The 16,301-nt window shown below is 40.2% G+C and overlaps 1 protein-coding gene across 2 annotated transcripts in view; it reads right to left on the bottom strand.

The window, feature by feature from the left end:
- Positions 1-16,301, bottom strand: part of TBC1D9 (TBC1 domain family member 9) — a 112,092-nt gene that overhangs the window by 60,825 nt on the left and 34,966 nt on the right. Inside the window, exon 2 of one of the 2 annotated variants that reach the window (XM_012783831.3) lies at positions 4,405-4,515. In XM_012783831.3, coding sequence (XP_012639285.3) covers positions 4,405-4,515 — 111 coding nt within the window. Of the gene's footprint in view, positions 1-4,404; positions 4,516-16,301 lie in introns of those variants that run through there. The other variant, XM_020280191.2, reaches the window with a different exon arrangement.

The following is a 16,301-nucleotide window of genomic DNA, read 5'->3' as shown; positions in this document are numbered from 1 at the left end:
TTGACTAGTAAGCCAAGAGTGACAGGATCGTATCGTCAGTGTACGGTATAACCAGCTCAACAAACTGGCTGGAAATTCCCACAGAATTGCTTCCTTTATGTTCTAAGAGATGGGAAAAAGTACAACTTAGTGTGCAAATCACTAAGCAAAATGTTCTTCTGTAGGCTAGGATTGCTGGCGCAATGGCACACCAACCAAAGCGAACAGAGACTGCATTTTGTGTTCCAGTGAAAAGAAAGAGTCATTATTTAGGAAAATTTTTGGCTCCCTTTCCCACTTAAAGTTCTCAATGCCAAGGAAATGTAAACAATCAATTTCTTCTAGTCAATCTAGATAGACTATTGGAAGATAATACAAAGAAGCATATGAAAATATTATCTCACCAAATAACTCTTGCCCCCCTCGCTTTCTGTATGGTTCATATTGCCAAAGGCCAGGTGATTATTATACTGGCAATAAGGTACACTAAGCGGAAAAATTCCTCCTGCCTGGTTTCATGTGGCTCAAGGCTAAACAAATAATACAACTAGGCTCTACCACGAAGACTACTGCTGTAACAGAGGGAATGGCCTGGAAAAAAAGGGCAAAAATATTTTCTGTCTCTTTAATACACCCTCCACTCCTTTTTGAGAACTAAAACCTGCATCCCTGCCTCCAGCCAGTGGTTGGGAGGGGCAGGTAAGTCTTTTATTTGTGCTAAAGGAGTTGGCTCAGCCAGGATCTGATAAAGGGAGGTCCTGGGTGGAGGTCAGGAGATTGTCTTCAGCAGAGATGGGACAATCAGAATCATCACCTACAGTTGAACAGTAATTGCCTGAAGCTAAGAACCCATCCTTTAAAAGCTCTCTATTTCTGCTTATTAGGAATAGGATGGCATTTCAGACAGGAATCTCCACCTTCCTGCTTTGCTGACAAAGTATTAAAATGTCTCTTTCCTTCTCCTCAAACCATGTGTTCTCGGTTCTTCTGATGTGGACTCATGGAGAAGTGCTGAGTTTCAGTAACACTGCTTATCTATAGCGAGTGGTCTATTGTCAAGATATTGATGGGAAATGTTCCCTTTAATTCAATCTATGCTTATTGAAGATTTACAAGGCACATGACAAAAACAAGGTTTACAGAATAACGTTTTATAATCCTATAGATTTTACAAGGCAGTGAATTAGCCTCACCCAATTTCTGCAGTTTATCTTACAGCAACAATTCATGAAATTCAAGTAAATTAAAATCTTGCAGCATATTTTTCTACTGCATACCGACTTTGTAGTTAATTAAAAAAATTAAAATTGCAAACAGAAAGGTCAGAATATAAAACAAATCTTATGGCAACAGCTTTCACTCTTACAATCTTCTCATGAAAGGGAGCCAGCAAATTTGGATTTTAAATGGAAATTGATGAGAAAGAATAATTAATGAATGAATGGGACTTTCAAAACAGTTGTCACTTCCGTTGAGTCCTCCATAAGGAAATTCTAGAGCTATGTCTATGGGTAATCAATATATACAAAAGCTAAAACCATCTGAGTTTATTATAATGAGATCCTGCCGTTGTGACTGGTATTACTAAGAAAATAAAAGTACATCTCTTTGGTGTATAAATTACACCATCAGCATTTAGAGCATAGTGTTCCTTAGCCTGGCTTAGCAAATAATTCAGGAATAACTCAGCTTTGTAACTCCCAGTTCTACTCCATAAGAGTATTTGTAGGAAGATCTGCCTCATAGAGTGCCAAAGCTCAAGAAACTGACCAAGGAGTCGTAATGTTAGGCAATGCCATTATTAATATAAATGTCAATGATGAAAATGGTAACTGCTGAGAGGTAGAGGAAAAGTCCCAGAGATGGCACAAACCAGTTCCTCACATCACCATAAACCAAGCTGGGAAGCCCAGGAGCCTGGAGGGATGTATTGAGAGATCGGAGGGCTGGGCGTGGGGCGGGCTCCCTGCCTCCCAAGGATCTCACAAACAGCTGGGCACCAGGGGTGGGGCTGCTGGAAGATGGGTACAACTGAGGCCACAAGGGTCCTTTCAACGCTGTCATCAAGTTGAGCGATTCAGTGGCTCTCCCTGATTTAACTTCCCCTCTGTTTACTTCATTACTTGCTGGCTATGAAACACTATTCTAGCTTGTTTGTCACTTTAATGTGATGCTTTCCCACCCAACCACCACAGGCCACATGGCCCTGCACCTTCTACAGTTTCCCTTTGCAGTGAGTGAACCGGAATGGATGGCTGGAGTGCTGTCTTCCCTGGGCCTGGGTTGCACTAGAAAGTCTGTCTTCAGCGCTTCAGCTTCCCTCTTCTGTTACCCTATATCCCCTCCTCTCATTCCCATCCTTCACTTCTTGATGAGTTTTTCCAATTCCCTAAACCCTGAAGCCCACATTCACAGGGAAATGTAAATGAGAGTTATAGTCTATTGTCTCTCATGGGGCTGTTTGCATCTCAACCAGAGTAAGCTTAAAGGGGTATAGTTACAACCTTAGAATTTCAGGTACCACTAAATCCTCAAGGGACCATCACCAGGGCACTGGAGCTTTCCAGCAGCCTGAAATCACACCCAGACACCTTGCCCTGTTTATGTAGAAGGCTGGCCTATAATCCTCCGGTACTTAGTCGGGCACCCAGTAATCAAATGGGAATGTATGGTACTTGTTCACACTGGCCTGTAATTGACTACTTACTTGTATCCTCACTAGACTGTAAGTTCCTCAAGATCAGATACCAAATCTAATTGTCTTTATATTTTTCAAATCCCAGCATAGCACTTTCTACCAAGTAGAGATCAATTTAAAAAATGAATGAAGTCAACTAAAAAACCTGCCAATGGCCAAAGCCGGAACAATTTGAGCAAAGAATAAAGCAGTGTTGGATTATAACCCAGAGTATAAAATAAATAATTGAATAAATTAATAAATGAGGGAGAAGAGACAAATCTACAGAAGAATTCCCAATAAATTATGTTGATATTCTACCCTAAAGGAGAGAGAGAAAAACTCCCCACTCCTTAAGTATGGACTGTGCATAGTGATTTCCTTCCAAAGAGTGTAGTGTGAAAAGAGGAGAACAGAGTAACTTTACAGTGGAGAAACCTGAAAACCACTATCTCAGGCAGGTGATCAAGGACATCCGGAGTCATAAATCATGTTGATAATATATACGCTTGACATGCTGAGACAAAATGACACTTTATCTCTGTGATCTCCCTTCACTCCAGTCTAATCATGAGAAAAACTTCAGACAAATTCCAACAGAGGAGCATTCTACAATAATATATCTGACTAGTATCTTGCAAAATTATCAAGATCATCCTAAACAAGGAAAGTCTGAGAAACTTCCAGAGCCAAGATGAGCCTGAGGGTTGTGACAACTAATTACAATATGGTATGCTGGATAGGATGCAGAAAAAGAAAATTAGGAAACACTAAGGAAATCTGAATAAACTATGGACTTTACTTAGTAATAATGCATCAATACTGGTTCATTAATAGTAACAAATGTACCATGCTAAGGTGTCAATAACAGTGGAAACTACGTATGGGAGTGTTATACGAGAGCTCTCTGAACTATCTTCTCAACTTCTCCATAAATCTCATACTGCTATAAAAATAAAATCTATTAAAAAATAAAACATCAAGTAGAGGCAAAAAAATTAAAATAAAAAAAAGTGTTCACACTCTAGCCTGGGCAACAAAGCGAGACCCTATCTCAAAAAAAAAAAAAAAAAGTATTCATTCAGTGCCCTTGCTTTACCTATGGTTATTTTAAAAGCCACATGCAACAAATAAGTAAAAAAACATTTGGCCATTTTGGATTGTAAATTATTGTGAGAGATCCAGTAATAGCAAGATTGCTTACCACCATTTTAAGCCGAGCACAGCATTACAGATTATCATCAGGAGAAATAAACAATCCCTACTCAGGAAGTACTTTTAGAATATAGTTAGTATTATTTAGTATACCCAAGTATTCCACATGGTCCTCTTCTTTCCCCAGCTTCCCTTGCAGCTATGCTGGGCCCATGTGACTACTTCTAGCCAATGGAGCGTGAGTGGAATGGACTATAGAGTGTGGCACTTCTGGGCAAAGGAAGTTAAACACAGGTGTGCTCCAACCTCCCACTCTTCCCTTGTGAATTGACCTTGGAGGCCTTGTGTTCCAGAGGGTGTCACTACAGATGAAGGAGGTGACATGATCCAAACAGGACTTTACCAGAGTAAGAAAGAACTTACTGTGTTAAGCCATTGAGACTTTGAGTTCATGTGTTGAAATGGCTAAGGTTAATTACCCTCAAATCCCAGTGATTGCACTTAGCAAGTACACATTTCTTCCTTACCAACAGAAAATTGTTAATCTTAACACTTCTCTGTAATCTTGTACATGTCAGAATACTGCTACTTACCACAGGCGATGGTCCAATAGACCAGAGAGTCTGGAGTCTGATACAGGATTCGGTAAGGAGCAACCCGGGCACTGGAGTCCAACACGACATCAAGTGTACCCACCAGGAGGCCTGAGGATGGAAAATGGGGAGAAATAGGTAAGGATTTCCTTTGTACTTTCCAAAATTCCCAAGGGCAGTGTGACTGTGCCCCTTTTGTTGGTTCTTCCAACAACCCCATCTCCCACTGCATCATGCCTTGACAAAATTTCATATCAGGCATGATGATGCTGGCTCTACCCTGTGTATTTCAACAGACTTCAGGAAAAACTGCTCAAGCTGAAAAATGGTCTGCTGGTTTCAAAAATATGGAAGGTGGCCAGGCACGGTGGCTCACACCTGTAATCCTAGCACTCTGAGAGGCCAAGGCGGGAGGATCACTTGAGCTTGGGAGTTCAAGACCAGCCTGAGCAAGAGTGAGACCTCATCCCCACTAAAAGTAGAAAAAAAAAAAAAAATAGCCAGCCATGGTGGTGCATGCCTCTAGTCCCAGTTCCGGGGTGGGGGGGTGGGGGGGGCGGTGCTGAAGCAGTAGGATCGCTTAAGCCCAGGAGTTTGAGGTTGCAGCAAGCTATGATGACACCACTGCACTCTACCCAGGACAATAGACCAAGACTGTCTCAAAAAACAAAGAAACAAAACCAACAATGGAAGGCTAACAAAATTCCTAGCACAGTCCCTAGCATATGGTATTTATAAATGCCTGTTTAAAATAAAAATCCACAAAGGATTAAGCACTTGTATGTTGCAGTCTCTGCTTTACCTACATTATTCCTGATGTGTTTTTATTTTCCCCTTTTCACCTAAAAAACAAATCCTTAAATTGAGTAACCTGATGAAATCGCAAGAAGCAGTCATGTATTAATATATATGAATCAGTTTGCCAGGCTGCCCCACTTGTTATTTTAATCTGCCCCACTTTTGTATTTAAAAAATTGGTACAGATGCAGCCCAGCAAGCACTAAGTTCCTACTGTGTGCAAGTCTAACCCTGTTTGCATAAAGCTGAAGAAGGACAGAGTCCGTAGGGCATTTATAATCCAGTGGTGGAGAAGGGCAAGCAGAGCTTACAAGCTGTGCTTGGGAGAGAGCAAGGGCCCTGCAACAGAAGGATCTTCCCATCTCAACAGTGGAGTCCTTTGCCATTTGTGGTATCAATCATGATAACCAGGAATAATGGAGCCTCATCCTATACTCTAATAATGCAGAAATAAGGCTGAGGATCAGAACGTGCAATTTGGGTAGCATGAAGTTGAATTCTCTGAATCAGGAACCTCAATGATCCACTTTCCAACAGCTGACCAGGCCCTTGGGGAAATTTGCTCACATTTTCCAAGTCCAGACAAGCCTGGCTGTTCAGCAAATGAATTTAGCAACTTATTTGTGAGAAATACAAATGCCCAGTATACCAGTGCTCACTCAAGAAGCAGCAGTGGCTTCTCTTTCCAGGAAGGAAGTTGACAAGGAAAAGGAAATGAAGAGCAGAAGGCAGCTCAGTGATCCAAGCTGGAAGGTGCCGCTAAGGAGAAGTCTACCCAGGTGACCTGGCGGAGGTACTCCAGCCGTGCGGCAGATGCACAATCCTATTTCTCACTCAGCAATCCTTTTTCAGTATTCCAAGCCAAGTTGTCAGGCACAATGATGACAGCAAAAGGATTCTGACAGCTTCAAACTGAGAGCCTGTCATCAGTGCAAATTTCTCTTTTAACCACACTGAGCCGGGATTAGACACCAAGCATCTTCTACATGATTCTAAAAATAACACAGATGCACACACACACACACACACACACACACATTCTATAAGGTAGAATAAACTAGATCCCTTAATTGGCAGGATGAATTCAAATAATTAAATTCCCACAATTTAAACGCCCATAATGACTCCAAAGCTAGATGGAATCTAGCACACAGCAGGGGTTGCACTCAGAAGGACCAATTAGGAACTTAGACCAGTTGAATAATTTTAGGGCAAGACACTTCATTTCCAAATTCTTGGTTTTCTCAAGTGCCAAATTAAGACAATATCACTACCACAGGATTGTTTCTGGAGATAATAGGACTTAGGGGTGACAGGCTATTGGGAATGAGAGGTTAGACTGCCTGACTAGAACCTACCAAGACATTGCCTTTAACTTAATTTTACTTTTATTTAGATCTCATGTTTATTGAGGATGGCTTTGGGACGGAACTGATGGTGGTTAAAGTTGGGAGGCAGAGGCTAAAGGACCCCAGTCTCCTTGCTCTGTCACTGTTGAAACCAGCACACTGGAAGCCATCAACTCTGGTGCCTGCCTTCATGAGTGCCGGCTCCTCATGAAGTTGTGTTGAATCTGGACCACAGGATCTTCTGAAAATGTTACCCCCAGTACTTTTTGCTGTCTTGTTTTACAATAATGTATTGAGGTTTTGTTCTGATCGTACTGAATAATACCTTGATAAACACAGTACCACTGAAATGCACTTCCCTCCTCTCTGGCAGCGTGAGGTCATGGAAAGAGCTATGCACTAGTCAACTCATGTTCAGGAGAGCTCAGTTCTGGCTCTCACTTTGTTATAACTAGTTCTGTGGAGTGGGACAGGCCATTTAACTTCTCGTCGCTTTGATTTCCTTAGTTGTAAAGTGATCGTAATAGCACTTGCCTTCCTAAACTAGGCTTATTAATCAAGAAGCCTAAGTGAGGTAGACCATGAGGAAGTCCTGCAGTTGTCCTTGGTCTCTGTCCAAGGGCAAGGAATCCATTTAGATTAACTCCAAACCACAGTGACCATTAGCTGACCTGAACAGGCCAGGGAAAAAAAAACAAGAAACCACTTTTGCTAAAGTGGATATTAACTCATTTGTTTGCTCTGGCCTGTATGAAATATATTGAAAATAAAATTCTTAGAGCCTGTAGAGTTTTCCAAGGGAGTAGATTTCCACAAAATGCCATACATATATGGATTTTTGTTTGTTTTGCTGTGACTCAGGTTTACTACAAAGACCTCTAAATACTTTTCAATTATCTACGGATGGAAGAGCATATTAATAGGAAAAACAGAAAACTGCTAGCTGAGAAAATTTCCTTCTATGTTAACTAGAAATACAAATGTATTACCGATGATAATTGAGTATAATACCTCTCTCTTCTTGAATCAAAAAAAGAAATAATATGCTACAACTACTGGCAGTGTCACATTTGTTGGTTCTAAGGCACACAAACCCTAGTCTGGGGCTAGCAGGGGTCCTCAAACTATGGCCCAAGGGCCACATGTGGCCCGGCGAGGACATTTATCCGGCCCGCCAGGTGTTTTTGCCGTCGCTGCCTGTCCTGCTTAGCAGCCAACTCGTCCCAGGCCCACAGTGCGCATGTGTGGAATGTGCACCGCACTCTCCAATGGCCCTCCAACGGTCTGAGGGACAGTGAACGGGCCCCCTGTTTAAAAAGTTTGAGGACCCCTGGGCTAGGCAGTTACGGTGGAGAATTAGCCTGTATAGTTTAATAAGGCTCTAAAAGAGTCACAGCATCATAGACAAAGTTGCTTCCAAGGGCAAGTATGCTTCACGGGGCAGAGCAGGGGACAGAGGCAATCCTGGTTCTGGAAAGCTTCAGCCCTGGCTCTGCCACTTCCCAACTCCAAGACCCAGCCTCCTGGAGCCTCAGTTTCTCCATCCTTAATGGCTCACTCAACTTACGTACTCTGCAACACAAGAGGAAAGACTTCGGAAAAGGTCCAACCCAATCCACCATCACCTGACCACCGCAAATGTCTCCAGTTAAAATCCAGCCCCAACATGCACTACTCTACAATACTTTACAACAAAACCTCTGGTGTCAATCAGAGGTAAAGAAAACTGAATTGCTTAAAGTAGGCCCCCCGTAGTGAGGGTTTCTGATTAGATGCCAGCTCACCAACTCTACGTGCGCATTCGCAACTGGCATCACCAGCTTCCACTAAGATATAGATGAAAACTAGCAAATCTATACATACTTACCACAGCTCCATGCTGAAATACTATAAAGTAAATTACAGAGAGTATAATATTGGGATACTCACATTAGGTGCATTTAAATGAGAAAATATTTGTGAAAATTCCCTGAAAACTGAACGCACTGGATATCCAAACAGAAAGTAATACTGTGAATTGAGGTATGCAGTTGGCAAGTCAAACCAACACACTCTTTCCACATTAACCCAGATGTGCTGGGTTTTTTCTTGCCTTTGCCGACACTGACCAGGCTTTTCCTCCCACTTGAAAAGTTATACTTGTCTGTCTGCTCTTGCCTCCCACCACCTCAAATGACAAACTCCTAATATTTAATGCCACCTCTTGATGACTCTACTCTCTCTCCCAGTTTTGGCTCTATAATGCCTACAATATGTATTTAAAATTACTTGCACATCTTGCCTTGCTTTATTTTTTCTTCTCTCTCCAGTCTGGGGGCTTCTTTGTGGCAGGGTCTACCTGATTCCTTGGGACCCATAGGCCCTGCACTTTTGCTTGGAGCCCTGAACACATGTTTGATGAATAGATAAGTTCAGGACGTTTTTAAAACCCAAATTATAAATGATTGCTGTGCTGTCTAAACTCTACTAATACAAGAAGTCAAGACTCTGGCAAAGAGAACATACTCATTCTATTCACAGAACACTAGGAGATGGGAAATCTGGTCTGGAGAATCAAAAAAAGCAAAAAAGCATCAATTAGGATTTTTCTTAGAAGTCTTATTACTCATACCTCCGAAATAGCTGTCAAAATACTGAACCTTTTCATCATTTCCCACAAAAAGCACTGTTTTAGCAGCTGTTCTAGTCAGCTATTTCTGGTGTTAAACAATCTTTGACTGCCTGCGATAACTAAATCAACGTATGGTACTCAAAATAACTCTTTTCTGCATCTACCTATTGGGGAGCATCCTGGAACATAAAAGTGCTGTTTTCAGGGAGATTCGAGAAATACCTGGTGAAACTGGCGCTTTAAACCTCCCCCTTGGCTGTGGGCACTAGAGGATGTGTGAAGCGGAGTCACCTCTCCACACCTAGAGCCCTGCCTGGGACCCGGCAGGTCTGCAGTGCTGCAGCGGGACCCTGCCCCCTTCCGTGCAGGGGTGTGCCCGGAGAGTGCTGGGCACATTGAGATGTGCTCATGGAAACGACCAGTCCATCTACTGATGATCTTGGATAATTTAATGTTAAATTGAACAGAATCCTGAAGATCACTTGGCCTCCTCTACTCCTTCAGCCATGAAGCCAGTCAGAGATGGTAGAGACCTACAAAGTCCACGGCAGAGGGGGCAGGTGGTCAGGGGAGTGGGCTCGGCCTCAGCTCACAGACTAGCCAGTTCCTCCGTCTCTCTGTGCCCCTACTTCCTGATAGGGAAATAATAATAGTACCTACCCCAGAGAGTACCTGGTACGTACCAAGCACTATGTTTAATGAAGTATTCAAAAACCATAGAAAAGTATAGGAAATTACAAGATTCATGTACTGCCACTCTGATTTTAACATTTTGCTTTATCTGTTTCAGATATTTTTTTTTTAAAAGCAAATGTAATACAGTGAAGGTTCCTTTGGACTCCCTCAATTCTATTTCTCTCTCCCCATTGACCACTCTTAAATTGTTTTATATTCTTCCCATCCAGGTCCTTATACTCCTACTGACCCATACGTATGTACATAGAACTAGATTTAACACTGATGGGTATTTTACAGTTTACTCATTTTATAAGTTACCCTGGAAATTATTTTTTTAATCCAATAATATGTTTGTAAAATTTATCCAGGTTATACCTGTAAATCTGATTCATTCATTTTAAATATAGTATAATACTTCACTGTATAAATATACTATAACTTATCTATATTCCTAGTAAAGGACATTTAGATTTATCTCCAATTTTTTGCTATAACATACACTATAATTATATTCTGTATACATGAATTCTTAAGCATATGAGCATTTTTCTTTAGAATGGAATTGTGCATTTTAAAAGCTTATTAAATATCACAAAACTGCTCTGCAAAGTGGCCAGGAAAGTGTGACAATACCTATTTCTCCATAGTATCCCCAATAATTAGTGTTACCAGATTTTTTAATTTTCATCAATCTCAAGAGTGACAAATTATATCTACTTGTTTAAATTTGCATTTCTCTGATTATTAGTGAGTTTGAGTATATTTTCCAGCTTAATGGCCATTCCAGTTTCCTTTTCTATGAGCTACTTGCCTTTCCTACTGTGCTGACATCCACTGAGAGGTTCACCTTAGACATTCAGAGTTTGTGATCTAGAGGTTTTCACTAATATAGACACTAGATTTTGATTCATTTCAGCAAAGATTTACTGACCTCTCTAAAGCCAGAGAAGCAGTATATTTGGATTTACTTCTTTTTACATCTTCTATATAAATGCAAGCATTTTGTCTCCGTGTTTGCAACTTGTATGCATCACTCCCATGCCTGGCTTACTGTTCAGGAAGATGGATGGTTTCTGCACATCACCTGCGGCCACCTTGTTCTTCTGCCTGGTGCTCCCTAGATGTAACTGATATATTCCCTAAAAGTCTTAGCACTAATCTGGACTACATGATATCGGACAGAAAGTAATTAAACAAAAACATCTGGAAGCAGCTGCAGACAGACATACAAACTCTAGCTACACCATAACATTTACACTTCCTTTGACAAGCTTTGTTTGCTTGCTTGTTAGGTCTTAAAGCCTTCAAGGCTTTGCACAAGGGTTTAACTTGATCTGAAATGTTCTTTTTTTTTTTTTTTCCTTTTCCTAGCTAATTTCTATTTCCCTCAATATCCAGGTCAAGATCACCTAATGCACATGTTCTGCTTTTTCCCAGCACTCTCCCCACGGCTCAACGCTCAGGCCTCCAAATCTCCTGGCAATAACCGCTCCCTTTTCTGGGCTCTGCCAATCACTTGCACTTTTTATTACTCAGGTAATTATCACACTGTTTCCTACTTCAAAAACGAAAAAGTGCAATTTCCTCCCACCAGACTGTGAGCTCCTTGAGGACAAGCACTGCCTTATTTGTCCAGGAATGCTCAAAGCCTACAACAATGTTCAGCACATTATGCTGAATATTTATAATATGGACCACAAAGTTTTCAATTTGATAATATTGGGAGAAACTAAGAATTATTTTCAGAAGTCATTCATCTTTGTACCACAGTTCCCAATATAGTAAGTTCTAGCAGATCTGCATTAAATAATTAAAACTGTCTAAGAATCTTACAATCTAAGGAGACCAAGACTTGAGAAAAAGGCCAGAAAATCCCATTGCAAAAGAGTGTGAGGTAATGCAAATCAAACTCCTATCTGACATTGTTTACCTTGGGAAATGAATTTCTCTAATTTCAGAAGTAGTTAGTCACTTTTTCATCAATATTGGGATGTATTTGGAATTAAGTCGGATCAAAAGCAGAGATATTTAGGGAAAGAACAAGTCTTTCTATTCTCCTACTTTGGGAAATAAGTCCAGAGATTAGCAGTTGTTTTCAAAAACCAAAGATTTAATTAACCATTTGAAACCCTTGTGCCCAACACACAGATTGATAAACACTGTGTTTGTATGCCATACTGGCCAGGAGACAGGGTTAGAGATTAGGAAAAGTGATCTCGTGTGCATGTGTGAAGAATGCTGAAATTGCCAGGTGAGGCTCACCTCCATAACTACGTAGTCTCTAGTGTCACCACAAACAATGTGAAGGTAAGCACGGGCTAATGTTGGCCAGCCCCACTGTTCTCCGTATAAGAAGGTGGGAACACAGAAAGCTTGCTGGGGGAGGTGGCTGGGGCAGGAGATAGAGGCAATGCATTTTTCTCTGCTGTATAAGCTCAAAGAGTATTACAGTTATTCTCAAGTACAGGTATTACTGGCTACAAGGTAATATCTATATAAGGGAAAGAGACCAAAAGCATATGGATAGGCGTGTAACCAATGCCAACACTAGGACTCTACCTTCAGTGTAGAATTGTCTGGGAGCAGTTATATTTTCATAAATATTAAATGATCTCCTCCTCCCTCCAGCATCTTTAAATAAAAATGGTTTCTTAATATCATATGTTCTCACTCATGTATGTGCGGGAGCTAAAAAAAAAAAAAAAAAAAAAAAGGTGATCTCATGTAGATAGAGAGTAGAAAAATGGTGATTACCAAAGACTGGGAAGGGAAAGGGGTTGGGGATGAAAAGAAGTTGGCTAATGGGTTTGCTAGTGGGTAGAAAAATACAGTCAGATAGAAGGAATAGGTTGTAGTGTTCAATAGCACAGTAGGGAAATTATAGTTAACAGTAACATATTGTATATTTAAAATAGCTAGAAGAGAATTGTAATGTTCCCAATACAAAGACAAGATAAATATTTGAGGTGATGGATAACCCAATTGCTCTGATATACTCATTATACATCATATGCATGTATCAAAATATCACATATACTCCAAAAATGTGTACAACTATTATATATCAATGAAAACAATTTTTAAATATGGTTTTTAATACGCCTACTATGGAATGTTGTCAGGTCATCCACAACCCTTCCTTTCAACTCTAATACTGCTTTTCATGACACTATTCTAGCTGCACCCATGTCCAGCCGCCTTCCGGAGATAACAATTCACTTGAGGTGAGGGAACCAGTCTTACCCCCAAAACATACAGACACTGGAACCTGGCACTGTGGAAAGATGAATTAATGAGCAGTCTAGTAATATAGCAAATGCATTGTTGAGTATTGATAGGAGTGTGCTTCCTGTCCTATTTGCAATTAAAAGCCAGTTTTTATTTCTTTGTTTTCTAATTTCCAAAAGGTTATAGATTCACACTTCTTTAAAATATGATGCATATGAAATACTAAAATATATATAATATGATAAAATATATAAAAAATACAAGCCTCCCATTTTTTATTATTAAATATACCTGGAAAATTGCTCTAGGTTTCTAAATGTTTAATCTTAATTTCTGTTCTTAGTTGGAGGCAGACTGGTAACAGCTCAAAAATCAGGACTTTAAATATTATCAGTACTAACAAGGGGAAGCTTTGGGGCAGTCATTTTCACTGTGTTTATTAGAATCATTTGTATAGTTTTAAAGAGCTCATTCAATTCTATAACTTTTTATTTGGGAAACAATTATTATTTTCACCATGCAAACTAAAACAAAACTCAACAAGATAATGTATCGGTGGAAGGCAGGGGTACGTGAATGGAGAGGGCATGATGGTTTTGTTGTGCATCTATCCTTCAAGGGACACTGGTTTAAAAGTGCGGACCATTAGGTGGTCCCTGAGAGCCCCTTGCCTCATTTCTTTAAAAGAGGGGAGCAGGCTAAAGGGGGCAGAATGACAAAGCTAAGCTACATAATGACATGTAGACATTTAAAGCCATGTTCTCAAATACTACACAGAACCCACTCTGTAGTATGTCAAACAGCAAACCTGGATCAGAAGGGCTTTGAAATGCATGCTTATATAAGAACCCAGAAAGGTAACGCTCAAAAGGAGACAAAGAAGCCTTGACTTTCATATTTTCTACCTCAAAAGCTAAAGCACAGGCTGGCTTGTAACTAAACAAACAGCAGAAAACTAAAATCTGAATACTTTTTCTGTAGCCAATTAGTAAGTGCTGCTCTGACTTCCCAAGCACCCTTAAAGGCCAGGTCTTCCAGGAGCTGCTCCATTTCACCCACGGGCCCTGCCCGTAGAGTCACACACAGCCCTCCTACAGAAAGGGAGGGCTGCGGGAATGGAGTTTTTCCTTCTCTTTGGGGTAGTGTCTTACAAGGAATGATTCAAAAAAATTTTTATGGGATATCCTACTTTACATCCTAGTCAGAACCAACTACATAATTTGCAGGGCCCAATGCAAAAAGAAAATTCAGGTCCCCGTGTTCAAAAATTCTTCAGAATTTCAGGACGGTGGCAGTAAAATATTAAACCCAGCCCAGGGCCCTTCTGAGCGCAGGTCCCTGTGCACGGGCTGCACAGCCAGCCTGACCCCAGCAGTGTGTTGGTTAGTTCTTCCCCACAAACAAGCTTGTTGTTCTCAGAATTTGATGTGGGACTCAAGTCTGCTGTGATATAGGCCAATGAGGCCAATGGGGCTGAACTTACTCAGAAAACACTACAAGGCACCTGCGTGACCCAATTCCTCAAGCCCTCAACTGCCTAATAGCAAAGTAGACACTGCTTTGTTAGATTTACAGCTGCTTCCAGTTACGCCACAGGAAGGTCTACTGATTCTAACGCTGCCTATAGGGGCAGGTCTGAAAACCTGAAACCGATAGGTCAAGGCCAGCCAAGTTCAGCCTTGAGATATGAAGGAGAAACCTTTTGGGGGCTGGTGGTGGAAGCAGTTCATTGCCATGAAGTCCACCTGTTTCAAACAGATACGCCACAGCAATCCCCTCCTGGACATCTAGGAGGGGTCCCCTCACACCCCTTCTGTCAGGCGGGCCACGCTGGCAGGAGCCACTTACTGCCCTAAGATGTCGACTCTTCTAATTCGTGCATACTCTTATTTAGTACGTCTGCAAATAACTGAGAGCATCTACAAGCTACAGAACAACTCGACAATGAAAAAAAAAAATTATAAAGTAGAAATAATGCTTAATTTAAAATTATATTTAGGTGATGACATAGAATGTCTAAATAGATTATAGTATATCTACATAATGATATGTAGACATTTAAAGTCATGTTCTCAAATAACTAATGCCATTAGTTATGAAATGCACCTAGTACAGTAAAAAAAAAGCACAAAATTAATTCTTGTTCTGTATGATGCCAGTTTGTCAAAAAACTAAAACACCTATATTAAAAATTATAATGTAGGTATTATTTTTAAAGATTCCAAAAATAAACGCAAATACTATCTTTGGTAGGGGAGATGATAATTTTACTTTCTTCCTTATGCTCTTCTGTGTTTTCAAAAATTTCTCAAATGTGCACTGAATACTTTTATGATGAGAAAACTAACAATTTTTATAATTAACTCCAACCTTATGCTTTGAACTTTTTTTTTTACTCAAAGAGAGATCATGCCATCAAGTCAATAGATGGTTACTGTGATTGTAATAAAGCTGCTACTTCATTACAGAAATCTTGTTGCTAAGATGCAATGTGCAAGCTGAGGGTCAGTATCTAAATGAGTGGCTCCCGCAAAAACATGCTTTGATGGAGAGGGTTTGTACATTTTAGAAATCTCTTTGGAAGTTCATTTTATTCGTCTGGCATGGGAAGCTCTTCAGTGCTACCAACTGGTATGTGTTCACGTACACTGCATCATATTGCTTCACCCAGTTGCAGGCACTGGGTGTTTAATAACTAGCTTATCTTAAGTCAGGAAGTTTACGCTGTCAAAATAAGAACTACAAAATTCAAATGAATCAAATTTACGTCACCATTTCCATCACTGAATATTTATTAAATCTGCAAGTACCACATGTTGCCTTTGGCTGTCTGTCTATAAGCAAGACAAAGAAGGAGGCTATCAAAGAAGGTGCCTATTTTGACAAAGGAAATGACTGGAAGGATGCAAATGAAACTGTTAATAATGGGTCCCTCTGGAGAATGACACTGATAGGGGAGAAATCAGAGACTGTGACAATTAGAAACTATATTATTAAAAGTAATTTTTATACTGTTAGAACTATACTTCATGAAACTTTATAATCATAACTATTTATAATGTACATTATTATAATAAAGTAATAATAAAATAACTACAGGAATAACAAAATATTATAATGAAGATCCTACTGTAAGAGTTCACAGATATGAAACTATATAACCAATCAGCTCCTACTGTTCTCTATAAAGGTCTCTGGCTACCCTAAGAATCCCAACCCTCAGCATTACCCTT

This window comes from Microcebus murinus, chromosome 15, assembly GCF_040939455.1.
Source record: "Microcebus murinus isolate Inina chromosome 15, M.murinus_Inina_mat1.0, whole genome shotgun sequence".
In the NCBI taxonomy this organism is placed as follows: Eukaryota; Metazoa; Chordata; class Mammalia; order Primates; family Cheirogaleidae; genus Microcebus; species Microcebus murinus.
The sequence above is the reverse complement of the archived record's forward strand: the minus strand, read 5'-3'. Positions and strand labels throughout refer to the sequence as shown.